Below are 17,101 nucleotides of genomic sequence, written 5' to 3'. Positions count from 1 at the left end.
GGGCTGGGCTCTAGGGAGAAGGAACCCCAAAGGGAAATTCTGTCCCCTGTGATTACTTTGTCCCTAGAACTGAGACCCACAAACTTCCATCTTTCCCTCTCCAGCTCCAAGGTCCCAGAGCCTATGGGAAGCCCTTCCTCTCTCCTCCCAGGCCTCCCAGGATTCCCAGGGTCTCCCTATTCCAGTTGCCTCCAAGCATCTCTTCCCTTCTGATGTGACACTGAGTACTATCACTCTTCCCCTTTCCTGCCTGCCCCCAACCAGGGCTGGGGACACAAAGATCCCATTGATTCCTGCCCCGATGACAACTGCTGAGCCTGGCTTCCCCCCAACATGGAAGAGTGAGGCGACCCAGGGACCCTAAAGGCCACGCTCATATTCCGCATCCCACCTCCTCCCTGAGAGCTCTCTCAGCCTCACCTGGGGAGCGGTGATTTTTCCTAGAAGATAGGATGCTTAGCCAGGCTCCAGGGCCATGCCCCATGACTGCTCCCGGTACAGCCCTCTCCTTCCTGCTCTGCTTCTGCCCACTCCCCCTTTATAGCAGGGGTCCCAGACACTGCAGGCAAGGTGTGGGCCGGGAACCGCATGGGAGCACGTTTTCCAGGTGACACTGAGGCAGTGTGGGGGGCTGGGCCCCGAGGAGGGAAAGTCCCCACCACTGCAGGAGGCTGGGCCCAAATGGACACCATGTTGACACCAGGCATTTGCACACGCAGCTGACAATGACAAGGAAGGAAACACAGGCGCGTATACACAATGCTGGGAGTCAACCATGGACGGGGGACAGGCATCTTGAGCACCGTGAACAATAGATAGCTGGTGACTGCGGGTGAATGGATCCCTGACAGACAGACAGCGAACAAGACACCCCCCCACACACACTCGCACACCTGACCGTGGGAGGTGTGCAGGGCAGAGCAGCCTGAGCTGACACTCCACACGCAAGGAGGGTTGTGTGTTTGTGTTCACACATATGTGAGCAACTGCTCCAGCAGTCCTGGAGTGGAGAACCAGGAGCAGCAGCAGTGGCAGAGGTGGGGGGGGGGGGCGTGAGGCAGGATAGCATCTCCAGTGTGGCTCCATCTTTGGCATCTAAGAGCCAGGACATGGGTGAGGAATGAGTAGCTCTCCCGGTGCATGGGCGTGTGGGTGTGCAGGGGTGCACGTGAGTGTAGTGACAGGGACACTGTGTGTGTGTGAGAGGCAGTGTGTGGGAAACTGTGTCCCCGAGCAGGAGCGTGTGCCAGCACCGAGCGTGAGTTATGCACACAGAGTGAATCCCAGTGTTGGATCCAGAGCTGGGAAGGGGAGCAGCGAGAACAGGGAACAGAGGGGGGCCCTGGCAAGTGAGAGGCTGAGGGGTGCATGAAAGAGGGATGTGTGAGGGCGGCTGTGAGGGGATGTGAGAGACACAGGCACCCAGTGTCCATGAAGCCCGCTGCTGGGCCACTTCCCCAGAAAGCAGCCCTGAGTCTCTCCCTAGCCAGAGCCCCCCGCCTACCCCTCCTGTCACCTCGTCTGGTGGGCAGAAGAATCCAGTAGCCCCAGAAGAAAAGGAAAGCAAGTGCAAAGTAGGGCTCAGCCAGTCTGGCCTTGGGACAGTGCATCCCTTCCCTGCCAGCTGAGCAGCTTTGGGACCCCTGGGCTCACCTCGGAATGCCCCTGGCCCCAGCCTTGGGCACCACAGCAGCTGCAGGACCAAGAAGAGGAGCGGCAGCCCTGGGTAAGCTCCTAGGAGCGTCCACTCCTCCGGGGCTGGGAAGCCAGAGGGAAGCACCAGCTGGGGGAGACAGAGGCCCGCCTCTGGCGGCAGAAGGCAGGGAAGCCCTGTGGAGGATACCCTCACACACACCCCCACCAGCCTCTGGCCACCCCAGGCCAGGTGGCCCACCTGGCAGAACTCACCACAGAGAAGTTGCTGGCGGAGCAGTGGTGCCCACTGAAGTTACAGCTCTTGAGCATGTCGGCAAGCTGGTGGCCGGTGCGGTTGAGGATGTCTACCATGTCGGGTTCCGGGTAGCGAAGGCCAGCTGCACGGTGCCCATCCCGGTCTTTGGGGGGCAGCCCTGTCAGATTGGCCAGGTGGAAGATGTCAGCGTCACTAAGCGCCGAATGCCGGAAGCGGTTGATGTTGCAGAGGGTGACAGCTGGGAAGCCCGCCACTGGGGCTGGGGCAGCGGGGTCCAGTGCCACCAGGTGAGGCCGGGTCAGGTAGCCCCTGGCCAGGCCAACTGCCTGGTACAGGAAGGCAACCAGCGAGGTGAGTAGGGCCAGCGCCCACAGGGTTCTGCGAAGTCCATGGGGGCCTGGGCCACAGGCCCGGCCCAGCCCGTGGAGAGTGCTGGTGCTGGCAAAGGTAGCCAGGTCCCGGGGGGCTGCGGCCCCCTGGGCAGCCCCGAGGAGGCTCTGCTCATCCCCTGCCTCCTTCTCCTTGGGTTTCGCATCCTCCTCAGCAAATTTGATTTTGCACACAATCTCGATCGGCATCTGTCCCCGGCTGCTGGGACTGGCCAGAGCCTCCCTGCCCCTGTCCCTCCCTGGCCGGCAGCCCTGGTGCCCTCCGGAGTGGCGGTGGTGGCAACGGCTGCTCTTCTAAACTCAGGGCAAGCGGGAGGAAGACACGGGGACAGGGTGGGGGCCTGAGGTGGGGGTGTCACTCCCACTCCCAGCAGCTCCGCAGCCCTGGTGCTGCCTCTGCCGCTGCTGCCTCTGCTGCCGCTTGTCTCTCCTCGATCGTCTCCTTGTGGCTTCCCTTATCAGCACCAGCACAGCTGTCAGCCCCTGCGTGTGTCCCTGCGAGCGAGCGAGTGAGCGAGGGAGAGAGCGAGCGCTGCTCCGCCACGCCGAGCAGCCCCAGCCGCTCCGCTCAGCATGTGCTCCGGAGCCCACCCCGTGCTTAATAATTCAGGACATGTCAACAGCGTTTCACCGGCGGCCCGGGCAGCAGGAGCCAGGCCAGTAGAGGGGAAAACCCCCTGGCTCGGGGCAGGGATCCCAGCATTGGAACTGCCTCCCAAACTCTCACTGAACCCCAGGCACTGGCGGGGGGGGGGGGGAGGGCTGGATGGCCCACTCCCAGGACACCTAGGGCAAAGGGCTGCACCCACAGTTTTCAGCCCACTCTGTGCTACTTTTCTGGACCACACCCATAAGGGTCAAGCAACTCTGTCCCCCACCTCCTGGCCTCCCTGACACCTGACTCCTCCGGTGGCCACCTGATTCCACTCCCCCACTAACCACCAGTGAGCAGCTTTTCAAAACTCCTGGAGAGCCACTTGTTTGAATGAAGGAGAGGAAGGGAGAAAAGGGCACTGATCAGGGGACAGCGGTGACTCCAGCGAGGTGCTAGGCTTCTCTGGAGCATCACTGCCAACTTCAATGCCCACCACGCCCCTGCCCCCCCCACAAGCTCCCTCCCTGTTCCTCACTTTGCCCTCAGCCCCCACCTCAGGCCTCTCCTGCCACTGGAGCAGAGGGCACCCTGGCTGGTTTGCATATCTGTGGCCACTCTGCTTTACCAAATGTCCCCCAAGTCCGCTGCCACAACTAGGCTTGGGGGCAGGGGCCAAGAGGACAAGCCAGAGAGTAATGGGGATGTGTCAGAGGCAGGGCAGAGGGAGTGGAAAGGGGGGACAGGGCCAAGACAGAGGTGTGGTGGAGCAGGAAGAAGTGCAGGCTTCGCAGGGAGGGGACGCAGTGCTAAGGACACCCATGATGAAGATGATGATGATGAAGATGACGACAGTGATGCCGGGTGCCTTGTCCCCTGGGAAAGTGGAGCCTGGCAGTCCTGGGGGATGCTGTCTCCTGGTGGAGGGGCAGGTGGCCTGTGGCCTGTTGTCACAAGCAGAGGTGGGGAGCCTTTGCCTGGGCAGCAGGAGATGCATCAGTGCCCCCAGGATAGGGATGGAAGGAACAGTTACTTGTGCTCTGGGGGTCTGGTGTGTGAGTGTGAGCCCTTAGGGGGAAAGAAGCACTTTTCCCCCAAGGAAAGGGGGGGCTGATTAATCGGGGCACTAATGAGCAGCAGGGAGAGGAAGCTCTGAGGGGTGGGGGAGGTGGTTCCATCGATCCAAGCCTTGGAACCAGCAGCTGAAAAAAAAAAGTGAGAAGGGAATCGATCTGAGGGAAACGCAGCTGCTGGGGATTAGAGCCCGAGGTCCCCCCCCCCCCGCCCTGCCCTGGCAGCCACCCCTCCCCTGTGTCAGCCTGGCCCTGCAGTCTCTGCTTGGCCCCAAGAGAGGGGGCCAAGAATGCTCCCTTAGGAGCAAGGTGCTGCTCTGCTCACGTGGGCTACAGAGCCAGGTCAAGCACCCTCAGGGCCACCCCAGCAGGGAGCTTGCCCACACACCCAGTGCTGGCTTCCAATGGCACCTTGCTGAAGTTGTCCCATGCCTTTCAGCAGAGTGGCTTCTCTTCTCTCGGGTCCCACAGCTGGGCTTTCCTACATAAGCTTCTTATGAATTTGGGGAGAAGCACCCCAAGCTGGGAAGACAAGACCCTTGGATGAGGTGCCACCTCTGCCTGGGACACAGCCTCCAGAGGGGACAGTGGAGTTGCGGCTGCTGAGTTGGTACTCAGGTGTCAAGGGACCACAAGGCACCCCTTCTTGCTGCCCCTTTCCAGGCCCTCCAGCCTGTGTCGGCTTCCAGACCTTTCCAGAGTTCCCCCATCCCTCCTCCTCATCCTTTTTTCTCTTCCCCTTTCTCCCAATATTGATTTTTCTTTACTGGAGGTTTTTTTTTTAAAAGGTGATTTAATTGCTTTTTTAAGGTTACTTCAGTCTGGGGCTCTGCCAAGAAAGCGGGCACTTACCCCCAAGCTCTCCCCAGCACTTGCTGCTGCCCTGGCACCCATAGGTGTCCCTGAATTCTCCCGTCCTCTGCTAGGAATCTCAGAGTCACTCTCCCCAACCGCACATTGGCCTCTATAATGAGCCCAGGTCACACCCTCTCCACTCCAGAGGGATTCGAGAAGCCTTCGACCTCGAGAGGAATGAAGCTGGGTGGTAACTGGGCCTGAGGGCAGCACGGGCTGGGGATGAGTGCTGGGTGCTAGGAAGTGGAGCAGAGTTAGTTACCCCCTAGCAATGGCTGATTGCCAGCTGTCTCCAGTTGTCCCCAAGTACCCACCATCCAGTCTCCCAGGCCGCCAGGAATCTGGCAGTGCTTAGTGGGATCCCCGCCCCCCCCATCCTTCCAGCTCGTCTCTTGGCTTTTACCACACACTCCTCCCCAACCTCTTTGGCCCTCTTCCTTGCCCCTCTACACCCCCTTTGCCTCTGGTCCCCCACCCCGCCCCTGTCCCCGCCTCTCCCTGTTTCCCTGCCTGCCTCCCTCTCTGCCCGGCTGCAGTTGGGTGATAATCTCCCTCATTTAGCCTCCCGGCTGCTTCCCCGGCTCATTGCCCAGCTGGTCCCTGGGGCCCAGCCCAGCTTCTCCCCACCCCCACCCCAGCCCTGGGCCCAAGCTCTCCATCCCCCACTTCCTTCCCCCACCTTCTCCCAGGGGACCAGTGGCCCTTTGCAGGGGAGCATCGGGGCTCTGGGTGGCTGGCCAGGATTGGAGCTGAGTGTCCACCACAGGGCTGGGCCATTAGGGATCTGGGGCTGGGAGTGCAGGAGGGAGGCTGCTGTCTGGCCAGAGCTCCTCTGCCTTCCAATTGTTCCCATTCCCCAGATTTGTTCCCAGGCCAATTCTCCTGCCATCTCTGCTCCCCAGGGGATGAACTAGGGCCCAGGCAGCGAGAGGCTGGTAGATGGAGGCAGAGGTTAGAACAGGCAGGGCTAGGAAGGGGATGGGGTGGAGGGTAACAGGAGGGGAGGATGCAAAATCTTCAGGTACCTGGGAGGAGCCATGGAGGTTTTAAACTGACAAAATGCGCCAAAGGGAGACTTAGACATTGCCCAGCATTCATTCAATTTGAGGGGGTTCCGAGGAAGCCCCTCTCACGGGAGACCCCACGCTAAGCAGCATCTGCCCTTCCTGCCATGTTGCTCCGGACTCCCTGCCGGGCTGGCTCCATTCAAAAACCACAAGAATGACCCCTCAAGCCTCAAGCTCTCCAACAGCATTCTCCAGCGTGGGAGTCCCCAGCCGGCCTCAGCCAGCTCCCAGGGGACACCCCCTTGCCTCCCTCCTTGCCCCCAGAAACCCGGCCCTGGTGTGGAGCCGGGATGAGCCAGTGAGGGACAGATGTGGGCGGGGAGGGACAAGGATGGGGAGGCCAGGGCCGGCCAGGCCTGGCTGGCGGGCGAGCAGCGGTGACAAACGGGCTGTGCGGGGGCCGAGGGGCGGGGGGCGGACGGCGGCTGATTTATCTGGGTTATTTATGCCGCGGACGAGGCAGGAGAAGCGGTTAACGAGAGTCCCCGGCGAAGGGGGTGGGGAGTCCCGGACGTGATCTGAGGCGACTGAAGAGAGTTAGAGTCCCTTCGCCAGGCCCTGCCCCCACCCCGACCTCCTCGGGCCAGCCCAGAGCAGCCCCCTCTGCGAGGCCGGGGAACACCGCCCCTATCCCGCTCAGGGCCTTGGGCCACCAGGACTGAGGCTGACTGGGTCCAAGATCTGGGGGCACCTCAGGAGGGCACCAGGAAAGGCGGGCAAGAAGAACAGATTTCTGGCGAGCCAGACACTGACCGGGACTGCAGGGCCTGAGGGGAGGGCTGGGATGGGAGAGGGCGGTGTGGGAACGGGTGGGCTACCCACGGTTGGAGGCCGAAGCTGCAGAGAGGGCAAAGGGCACGGATTTGGTGTCAGCTGGGAGCTATGGTGGGGGGCGAGTGGCAGAGAGGCTGGGCGGGCAGGAGGGGGCGCTGGTCAGAGAGCAGCGAGAGCCAGGAAGGAGGGGGAAAGATCGGGAGAAGGAGGGGGAGAGGGCTTTGCAGCAGGGAAAGCTGCTGGGAGCAGATAAGGCGGCACAGCAGCAGGAGGGATTAAAGCTCCGAGGGGCACGGGGGGGGGGGTCTGGCGTGGGACGGGGTGGGGGGCAGGGAGGAGAGGGCTGAGGGCGAGACACCAAGGCCAAGCAGATGAGCGGGAAAGCGAGGGCTGCAAGGGGGCAGGATTTAATCTGGGGCCACGAGGTGGCCATTAACTGGGAAAGGAGGAAGGAAAGGACCCTTGATCATCCGCCTGGGCGGAAGACTTTTCTGCCACTGACGCCCCCCCCCCCCCCCCCCCCGCCGCTTGTCAGGGCAGCGGAGCCAAGCGCGGGGAGGGTCGCGTAGGGTTGCTGGGTGGCTGGGAAGGCAGAGGCCGCCCTGGGAGCCGCTCTGCCGCTGGCCAGAGACTGAAGACACACAGCGCCTCCTAGGGGCGGCCAACGGAACACAGGAGGCCCACGGGTGCCAATCAGGAGCGCCCAGCTGGCCGCCCTGGCATGCATACCCCATCACACCCGGGCTAGGGCAAGGAACAGAATTTCAGAAGGAGCTTCCTCATGGGAGGCGTACAGGGGGCAGGGTGAGCCCTGAAGCCCTTCCCATCTCTCCCCTCCTGGCCTCCCAGAAGGGTGTGCTTTGATGCGGTGAGGCCAGGGTCCCCCCCAGACCAGAGCACCGGGCAGTTCAGAGGCGGCCTTGGCGGGGAAGAGGAGGGGCGGGGGAAGGCAGCGGGGGCGGCAGGCGGGGCAAGGTAATTGCATGTTTGCCAGTTCTACGTCTCTGCACACGAGAGCGCGCATGCTGATGGGCGTAGTTTCACTTGGAGGAGTGTGTCTGTTGGCAGAGGTGTCAATGTCTGTCTCAGGGGTCTGGGACCTCCTTGGACCCCACCCCCTTTGCGTTTGGGGGAGCGTGGCTCTGGGCACACCCAGCTGTGCTCCTTGCTGATGCGGCAGATGTGGCGGGGGGGCCCCAGCTGTGCCTGCTTCCCGGAGACCGGGAGGGGGGGGGCTGCAATCTGCTACCCCATAACGGTTGAGTGCCAGGGGAAGGGGATAGACAGGGAGGTAGGGCCAGGGCCCAGGGCCACTTTGCCAAAGGGGCAAGGCCCTACCCCACTCCATCCATCCGGCGCCTCCCCCAGCCTACTTTCTTGGCTCAGTCTCTACCCCTCCTCTGGCTCCTAAAGCCCATCCAAATTACACTCAGTCCCTGTCCCCAGCTCTCCTCCTGTCGCCCCATCCAGCTTGGTGCCAGGGACCCACCTCCCTCTCCGGCCCCCAGCTCGCTCCCCCTCTCTAATTTTACAGAATTATCTTTTTATGGAAACCGAAAAAAGCGCTAATGGTAGGAGCACACCCCTCCCCCGCATCCCTCCCCCAACTCACCCCCCCAGTTCCCTCGTGTTTCTCCCTTCTCAAACCCTTCCCAGGGCCTGCACCCTCCACCGCTACAGGGCCGATGAAAAATGGGTGCAGGGTCCCACAGGGGGGGGGCAAGGGGGTCCCTGCAGGCCCAGGGCTGGAGAAGAATGAGTGCATTCATCTATTCCTCAGGGAATACCTCCCTCCAAACCGAGGACTCCCTCAGCCTGGGGGTAATGGGTCACAAAGGCCTCTGCTAGTAGCCCCCCTTTAAACACTGACCCTTTCCCCTTCTAGCACCTCTCCTCACCATGTCCCCACCCCCAGTGAGTCTAGGAGGGGGGTCCCGGGGGCCAGGGCCTGACACAGACTTATTGGATTTCACGGTGTTTTGCTGAGAAAATAATTAAATTATCATATTTATGATGGAGCTGCCATGGCCTCTGCCAACCACTCGGAACAGAAGGGTCAGGATGGGGAGAGGAGAGGGAAGGGACCAGAGCCTAGCCCTGTGGTCCAGCCCTTGACAGCCTCTTCCTTGGGGAGATGACCCAGGACCCTCTGCAGCTCCCTACTGATGACGGTAGGCGGGAACCAGAGAAAATAAGAAAGGGCTGAGAGGCAGGTTACAGGTCAGGACCGCTAAGCCCTGGGCCATTTCCCACCGCACTCACACAGCCTGCAGGGTCTGAAGGAGCTGAGAGACCATGTCCAGGCCCATCTCCAGCTTCAGCCAGCTCCCTCGAACGCTCCTGCTGGCTTCTCAAACTATGAAATCCCGGGCTCTGTCCCAGCCCCTGGTGCTGATAACAAGGCCCCAGCACCCAGTCTCCTGCCACCCTAGCCCGCTGCCAGGACCCCTCCTCCCTCCCACCCACACCCTGCCCCCCCATTCTCTTCGGGTAATTAGATTCCTCTCAATTAGCAGATTACGATCATTACCAGCTCATCTGGCAACTAGGCTCCGCACCCACAGCTGGGAAAAGAAGCGGGGGAGGGGGGGCACAGAGAGGGGCACATGGGGGTCATGGGCAAACATGAGAGATGGTAGGGAGAGGAGAGCTGAGCCCTGCCAAAGGGCAGTGCCAGGCTTATGGCCACTCCCAGAACACAGCACCTCCCACTATGCTTCCAGAAAGAGCAGCAGGGGCTCAGGCCTGCCTTGCCTGCCAAGGTGGGAGGAAGCAGAGGGATGCGAAGCCCCAGATGGGGGGGCGCAACCCCCACCTCGGCAAAAGCTGAGAGCAGATGGAGCTGGCAAAGCGGAAAACAGGCCAGGGCTAGGACTCCGCAGGAGCTGAGCGCAGGCGGCTGGGTGAGCAGCTCCCAAGCCTGTGGCTCCTGGCTCCGGTGCCCAGCTGAAATCATTGCCCCTTCCCTCAGGATCCTGAGCTCGGAACCGGAGCCAGCCAGGCCCAGTGAGGAGAAACAGGGAGGCCAGGCAAAGGCTGGGGAGCCTGGAGGGCCTTCCTCGGAGTAGTGCGAGAGGCTCAGGCAGTGGGAGGGGTAGATTTACCAGGGCTCCAGATTCATTATTCATGAGCCTGAAGCAACAACTCCAATTTAAATGCTAATGTGGGGGGGCCTGAGTCAGCTGTCCCCCTTCCGCCCCTACCCCCAGCCCAGGCACAAGGGAGTCCGGCTGGCTCCAAGGTTCACTGGGTTTATTTGGGAGCGGGGAGGGAAGCCAGGAATTCTCAGCCTCCCACATTGCTCCCAGCCTGAGAAAAACTCTGCCTGGTTTCCCTGGGTTCTTTCCGAGGCTGGCCAAGCAGGCAACAGCCTCACGGGGAGCAGGTAGGAGCTGGGGGTCCTCCTGACAGCCCCCTCAGAGGATGATCTGGTTGGTGAAGCTGCGGCTTAGCTCCTTGTGTGGCAGAACAATGGAGTTCAGGATGAGAACCTCAGCAGGGATCCGGACGCGGCAGCCTGCAGCGGGGAGAGGTCAGGGCCAGGGGGCTGGGGGCCTTGGCCATCTGGGAAGGATCCCTCCTTGCCCATCTGTGCTCCTGGCCTCATGCCCCCAGGGACTCACACAGGACCTGGCACACAGCAGGCACTTGGTAAATGTTTGCTAAAGGAAGAGACCAAATACACACACACATACACAGGCTCCCCATGGACCTCCAGCCAACATACCCAGGATAGTGATGGCAGGCAGCAGCTTCCCATCCTTGAAGAGGCTCTCACTGTCCATGCGGGCTCGGGGGTCATTGGGGTTGGGGTCGTTGGGAGTCCCCTCCACGCGAGCCCAGCGCCCCACAGTGCTCCCCCAGCCTACAATGCTGTGCAGAACACATGTGTGCTCCTGCCCAACAAGATGGTGCCAGGTCAGTAGGAGACAGGAACAGACCTTCTCTGCTCCTGCGGGGATATCTGGGCTCTCCCACCAGCCTCTTGGGTGCCACTTGCTGCCACGTGCCTGATGCCTACCTGCAATGTGGCTCCATGGAGGACAATGCTCTCTCGGAGCCGCACACCCTCGCCCACAGTCACCCCCTTCCCAATGGAAACGTTAGGGCCCAGCTGTGGAGAGGAGCACAAACCATGAGCCTGGAAAGGACCTGGACACAGCCAAGTCCAATCCCCTCCTAGAACAGGTGAGGCAGAAGTGACCTGCTGGAGGCCACTTAACAAATGTGACGAAGTAGAGAGACCGGCACCCCAAGCTCAGGCAGTCTCTGAGCCCCCACCCATACCCTAACTGCCACCCATCCTCTGTGGGAATGGGCCCACTGCTTACCACGGCCGACGGGGCCACTTTAGCTGTGGGATGGATGTAAACATTTCCTAGAAACAGAAGAGAGGACCTGGAGGCAAATATCCCAAACCACATCTGGATGGGGAGGGGCAGGGATTGAGACTTCACCTCTGGACCTGAGTTCAGGATCGTGGGTCAGCGGGAGAAGTATAGAGTTGGGGAGAGGCAAACAACTGGGGCCTGCTGGTACCTCGGATCCGTGGACCCCCTGGCGTGTGCTTGGCCAGCCGTTCTGGGTGAGTGACCTGATATCGGCCCAAGTAGAGGCGGGAGGCATAGAGAGCTGAGCTGACAACGGAAATACAAGTGGGGTTCAGAGGCCAGCAGGGCCATACCCATAAGTCTCGAGCTTTAGGCAGCCCACCCTCCCAATCAGGGCCACAGACATCCTGCCCCTACGTACCCTGCAGACTTGATCTGGCTCCAGATACCCTCTGTGATGTGCACATAGATCTGGCCCTTCCCAGCCAGCGCTGAGAACACATCCTGCTCCAGGCGGATGGTCCCTGCCCCTGGCCATGAGCTGGGAGAATCCTCTCTGGAAAGGAATGATACAGTTGTCACTGGTTACCTGGATGTCCTCAAAAACAGGACCAATGTGTCTCTCCAGAAAAGAATCTGAGGGACTCCCTCCCCGTCTCCAAGCCCCTCTCCAGGTCCTCTCCAAATGGGACTCACATCCAAATGCCTTTCCCACTTACCCTGTCCCCCTGCCCCCATCTGCAGCTCTCACAGGGGAGCACGGGCAGGCACAGTTTCCCAACCCTGCTCCGTGTGCAGAAGCTGCTCCCCTGATTTTCACATCCTCCTCCCCATGTACCCGTCCAATCACCCTTCCCTCACCCGATGAAATGAAACACAGACAGACTCACCCCAGAGCAAGGCAGCTGGTGAGGGCAGAGATAATCACAGAGAGAGAGGAGAAAGAGATGCCAGCTCAGCGGAAACAGAGATAGAGAGGCCAGGAGAGATGGAAAGAAGCAGAGACACGGTGGGGTGAGAAATGGCTATGAGCAAATGAGGCATGAGACTGGGAAGGTGAGTGGGAAAGAAGGGAGGGGGAGGAGGAGGAGGAGAAAAGCAGAGAATTGCAAAGGGAAGCTTTCAGCCTACAGGGGGTGACCTGGGATTGGGAAGCAGGGTTCTGGGATGCTACATGCCAAGGGGGTCTAGCCTGAGAATGTGTGCATGTCTGTGTGTGTGTGTGTGTGTGTGTGTGTGTGTGTGCATGCGCGCACATGCTCAAGCACATATGTAAGCACACGCACACTCGGACATGTGTGCACCCAAGTGTATGTTACCGTCCGTTCTGAAAGATGTCTCTGGGACACTCAGGGCTTGAGAAAAATGGCCCAGAAGGGGAGTGGGCAGGTGGTGACAGAGGAGGAACTGGGATGGAGAAGGAAGAGGGACAGAATGAGGTTAGAAGGGGAGGGACTGGTGGCTCTGCTGGAGCTGACAAGTGGGAGAGGGCGGAGGCAGGAAGAGGGCAAGCAGGGTGAAATGGAGCCTGCAGAGGCTGGTGTGGGGAGGCCTGGGGCTGGGGTATGGGCCACGGGGCCTGCCTCACAGTTGCCTTTCCTGCTGATTACGCTGGAAGACATCGCGCAGAGGTGTCAGGGCTTCCGGAGAAAAGAGATAGATGCCACAGTTGATGATGTCACTGATGAACGTGCTGGGTTTCTCCACATAGTGCAGGACCTGAGGATAGCAAGAATGGGTTCCTGATGGGGCTGACTCCACCCACCACAATCCCCCAAGACCCTCTCAACTCCAGGCCTTCCTCCCTGTTCCCACAGTGGGCTCCCTAAAATGCAGTGTGCAGAATCTGACTGAGCTGACAGCCCTTCACCTTTACCTTCAAAACAAGAGTCCAGGCCTTTCCCTGCTTCAGCCTCCCCACTTCCTCAGGCTCCCAGCACATAGCTCTGTGCCACTGCCTGGAACACCGTCCTGCCTCTTCCTCTGGAAAGCCCACCTCTGCAGCCCAGCTCATGTCATTCCACCCTCGTGAGTTCCAGCACCCCATCCCTGACTTATTCAGGCCTGGTACCCTGGCATCCAGCCACACCTTACTCATGACACACCTCCAAAAGAGACTCTAGGTTTCCTACTAGACCAAGGATTGTCCCTTTTGGTTCTTCTCTCATACCTTAGCTGGTACCTGGCATAAAACTAGGTGCCTACATATGTGCTGTGTGTGCACTGATTTATTTTTATTTTGAGACAGGCTCTTGCTATGCAATTCAAACTGGCGTTGAGCTACTTTGTAGCCCAGCTTGGTTGAACTTGCAATGATTCTCCTGCCTCAGCCTCCCAAGTACTGGAATTACAGGTAGTGCCACCATACCTGGCTTGGGTGTGCATTTGTACACATGCTTTATATTACAACAAGATCAAACAAAAGCGTGTGAAAGACACAAGGCTCAGGGCTGGGGAGTTTCACAGACACAGCCAGCATTCCTCTGTCTTGCCCATGATGCTCCCCCTTCCCTAATGTGAGCCACTGGACTCTGTCCTGTCTCTGCATTTGCACGTACTATTCCCGCTGCCTCCAGCCCCTGCCTGTCTTCCCCTAGCTAGACAAACCTAACTCAGTTCAGTGTCACTTCCTCTAGGAAGCCTTCCCCAGCCCAGCCAGGCAAGGCTTTGCAGGCCCCCGCTTTTGTCCTCTAGCACCTGTGTGCACACTTAGAGCACCACGCCCATGGAAACTAACTGTTGTCCCTTCCCCCTAGTCTATCTCTCATAAAGACACACAACGCAATTAACATGTTCCCGCTGGCTTGTATCACTGCTTGTACATGCATGCCAGTTTGTATCACCTATCCCGTGCCACCCAATGGGACAGTTACACACGTACTACTTGTAGTTCTGAGCTGCATGACAGTGAGACATACAAATTATGGTTCTGTTAGGAACGTGTTAATAGAGGGCTGTCTCTCCTGACTGCCAAGACTGGGACTTACTGCATACAGCATTTTGGCAGACTTTAGAGTCATGGGGCGTAATCCAGAGTGGGGCTGCTCAGCTCCTCTGCTCTTACCTCATGCGTCTGTGGATTCTCAACGATGCAGCCATAGTTGAGGGATTGTTTTCTGTTAGCCTGAAAGACAGACATTCTGGAGACAGTGACCTGCCTGCTCCAGGGCAGCAGGGCTGTTTGCTCACCCTGGCACGCAAGCACATAGCTCCACTGCTGACAGCCTTTCAGCAGGGGCGAGAGCTGACAGCTGCCCTCCCCCTCACTACTTCTGAGCAGCCTAAGGGCTCAGGGTCACCAGTGACACCTCCGTCATTGCTGGGGCAGTACATCTTCCTCCCGACACACACTCCCACTCCAATTCCCTGGGCTGCCTCTGCCTTCCCAGCACCCTCCAGGCCTCCTGGGCCCCTCACCGTGGTGCCAAGGAGTAAGAAAGGGTGTCTCTGGCGTCGGTGGGCGTCAAGCATAGCACTCAAGGGGAAGTCAGAGCAGACATCCGCGTTGAGCACGAAGAATGCCTCAGGGCCCCCAGCAAGGATCTGGTCCCGAAAATGGTAGAGACCACCACCTGTGCCCAGGGGGGCAAATTCCTGCAAGTACCTGTCACCAGGAACCCCAGAGCCAGCTCAGTGAAATCTGACCAGATAGACGCGATGTACCTGGGTAAGTGTGTTCCCTGGCTTCCAATAGTACTGCCCAGGGCCCACAGAGAAACGCCAGAGAGTGTATCTAGGGATTCAGAGATGCCCAGACAAGAAGGTGTCTGGTGTGTGAGGTGAAATCTGGCAAACACTGACTCCAATCCACTATGAAAAACTCAGAGGACCTCCCTCCCCATAGACGTATGCACAAACACCTGACTGGAAGGTTGAACTCCTGCTGTGTGGCTTCTAAGAACTGCATGAGGGCCTCATCAGGTTGGTAAAAGCCAATGAGTAGAATCTCTTGCATTCCAGGGACCTGAAGAGAAAGAAGTTGGGAGAAATATACCTGAGAAGAGGAGGGAATGCTGAGGGATCCTTGGTGCTTACACCGATGCCCAGAGACCACAGTTTCAGCTTCATCTGGGGGATTCTGGGCACTCACTTTACTGCTTTGGCCTGATTTCTCCTCTGGATAATGTGTAAGTCAGAGGAAGTCTTGGCTGGATCTTTCAGTCTGTTATACCCATCCCCTACACTGGGACTTACACAAGGAAAGATTGCCTGTAAAAGTGCATTGAAGGACACTCCATTCATCTTTTCCACTTTTTTCTTATCTGTTAGTCTAAGCTTGAGATCAGCATGAGGCAAGGGTGCCTGCACTGACTAGGCACTTTATGGCACTGCCACCTCACAAAGGGATCTCATCTCTACTTCACGGTCAAGGAAACAGAAGCCCAGAGAGGGTACGAGGTTTGCTTGCTCCAGATCTCACAGCAGACAGACACTGGATTCAAACCAGAACTTTGCTTTTCTAAATACCAAAAGCAATAAAGAAATGAGGTCCATAGCAGCAAGGGAATGAATTCTTTTGTTATCATTAAGGATCCCTACGCTATGTTCTTTTGGGTGTGTGTGTTTCCGTGTGACTGTGGTATGATTACTAAATCCAGGTTCTTCACATTAAGCTACATCTCCAGCTCTTTTTCATTTCTTATTTTGAGACAGGATTTCTCTAAATCATTCAATAGCCCTGGCTGGGATCAAACTTGGGATCCTCCTGCGTCAGCCTATCAGGCAGGCTCCACTGTGCCTCTAAATTGTCTCACATTCTGTACTTTAAAAATAGGCATGAAAGCTGAGAAGGAAGAGGCCAGATGAGAGACTAGAGTAGGAGAAACCCTTGGGGCATCTCTGATGGTCCTTAGAGTTACACCTAATGATAAAAGATCATGGTCGGGAGAGGTTGAAATCATGTAAGAAGGAGAGGAGCAGGAAAGGAGATGGGAGAAAGGAGCCTATGGGGTTACCTGAGCACAGGCCTCAATATGGTGCTGGATCATAGGGACCCCAGCTACAGGAAACAGTGGTTTGGGAACCTCGAAAGACAGAGGCCTGAAGCGAGTTCCTGGAAGAGGAAAGAGAACATTTCAGCCTCTTGCCTCACTCTGCCCCCAGCCCATTACTGCTGTAGCCCAACCCCTTCCCCAATGCATGGGGTCCTCACCCTTTTGAGGGCCTCCAATCAGGATGACAGCTTTGAGCATGATGATGACTGCTACCTAAACCCCAAACCCCAACAGAGAAATCAGCCTCAGATCTCACATCCCAAGCAAACCCCAAAACCCAATGTTTAGCCTTCAAGATGTAAACCTAAAGGTCAAAATAGTGCCTCCCTAGATACCACACCTCACAAATCCAGCACAGATTCCTTCAAACCTCACAGGGTTATTCCTTATAAATTCTGAAATCTGAAGCTCATAATTTCATATTACACAGCTCCCTTTACCCAGGTACACTGCAAACTCAGAAACTCAGCAGACTCCCTTTTATAAGACGGCAAATCTGAGAAAAACTGAAATCTGAAACCCAATGATTGTCAAATATTAGAGATACAATCCTGAATCCTAACAATAAACCATGAATATGGAACCACAAACCCCAAGTGGGCCCCAGATATTTACACTCAATCGTAGGCATGAACCCCAACTACTGAACTAACACTGATTTGCATTTGGTGATACCTCAATCTGGCAAAAACTCACAATGTACTGTACATGAATCCTAAAACGAACCTGTATATCTGAGGCCCGACTCAAAAGACAGGTTCACTTGGCATCCCATACACTGGTCTTCCTAACCCCTGTCATCATAATACCGCCGACTGCTGCCGAATTTCTCTGGGTTCGCAGAGAAACCCCACAACTGATAGTCCAATAATCCCTCGTTTCTCGCAGGCAGGGGTTACAGGTCCAACACATACCCAAACCCACGGAGAGAACTCACCCTCTGTTTGGGGCCTGTGCCCGTGCCCGTGCCCACCCCTACTCCATTCCTACCCCTGCCCCTCCGCTCTCCCCAACAGCGCTCCCTTTACCACTAGTCCCCTTTTCTCCGGATCAGGTGCCCACTACTGCCTGCTCCTTCCGCGCACGTGTCTTCTCGCAACTCGCGAGAATGCTT

The 17,101-nt window shown here is 58.1% G+C and overlaps 2 protein-coding genes and 1 long non-coding RNA gene across 6 annotated transcripts in view; 1 reads left to right on the top strand and 2 right to left on the bottom strand.

Annotated features, from left to right (window-relative positions):
* Nucleotides 1-3,029, bottom strand: part of Asic4 (acid sensing ion channel subunit family member 4) — a 22,212-nt gene extending 19,183 nt beyond the window's left edge. Inside the window, exon 1 of the mRNA XM_003463992.5 lies at nucleotides 1,909-3,029. Within this exon, the coding sequence (XP_003464040.2) occupies nucleotides 1,909-2,490 (582 nt within the window). The 5' untranslated portion in view covers nucleotides 2,491-3,029. The remainder of the gene's footprint in view (nucleotides 1-1,908) is intronic.
* LOC106026294 (uncharacterized) lies at nucleotides 859-15,495 on the top strand. Of its 2 annotated transcripts, XR_001199906.3 has the most exons (3): nucleotides 868-1,726; nucleotides 14,954-15,120; nucleotides 15,263-15,495. It is a non-coding gene; the product is annotated as an uncharacterized LOC106026294 (long non-coding RNA). The 2 variants fall into 2 exon arrangements; XR_010046523.1 differs by having other exon boundaries at nucleotides 859-1,726; nucleotides 14,954-15,495.
* Gmppa (GDP-mannose pyrophosphorylase A) lies at nucleotides 9,898-17,101 on the bottom strand. 3 transcript variants are annotated; one of them, XM_063245753.1, is made up of 13 exons: nucleotides 17,016-17,101; nucleotides 16,146-16,200; nucleotides 15,949-16,046; nucleotides 14,854-14,957; nucleotides 14,411-14,597; nucleotides 14,058-14,117; nucleotides 12,582-12,712; nucleotides 11,415-11,549; nucleotides 11,202-11,299; nucleotides 10,994-11,040; nucleotides 10,684-10,776; nucleotides 10,390-10,558; nucleotides 9,898-10,179 (listed from the first exon to the last, which is right to left on the bottom strand). In XM_063245753.1, the coding sequence occupies exons 2-13, from the start codon at nucleotides 16,183-16,185 to the stop codon at nucleotides 10,079-10,081; spliced, it is 1,263 nt and encodes a 420-aa protein (XP_063101823.1). In that variant the 5' UTR covers nucleotides 16,186-16,200; nucleotides 17,016-17,101; the 3' UTR covers nucleotides 9,898-10,078. The 3 variants fall into 3 exon arrangements, with proteins under 3 accessions (XP_063101823.1, XP_063101830.1, XP_005001094.1); XM_063245760.1 differs by lacking the exon at nucleotides 17,016-17,101 and adding an exon at nucleotides 16,714-16,991 and having other exon boundaries at nucleotides 12,588-12,712; XM_005001037.4 differs by lacking the exon at nucleotides 17,016-17,101 and adding an exon at nucleotides 16,714-16,989.

This window comes from Cavia porcellus, unplaced genomic scaffold, assembly GCF_034190915.1.
Source record: "Cavia porcellus strain 051 isolate PalLab524CR breed Dunkin Hartley unplaced genomic scaffold, mCavPor4.1 scaffold_1, whole genome shotgun sequence".
Taxonomy (NCBI): domain Eukaryota; kingdom Metazoa; phylum Chordata; class Mammalia; order Rodentia; family Caviidae; genus Cavia; species Cavia porcellus.
Note: the sequence above shows the minus strand (reverse complement) of the source record. Positions and strands in the feature narration are given on the sequence as shown.

Bases quoted from the DNA above. Each gene is read 5' to 3' on its own strand.
- Gmppa (XM_063245753.1), bottom strand. From the start codon at position 16,185: ATGCTCAAAGCTGTCATCCTGATTGGAGGCCCTCAAAAGG. The intron at 14,598-14,853 runs GTGTTTGTGCAT...TCCTGGTGACAG, and splicing joins GAGTTCAACCTTCCAGTCAG to GTACTTGCAGGAATTTGCCC. The intron at 10,777-10,993 runs GTAAGCAGTGGG...TCCTCTCCACAG, and splicing joins AAGTGGCCCCGTCGGCCGTG to CTGGGCCCTAACGTTTCCAT.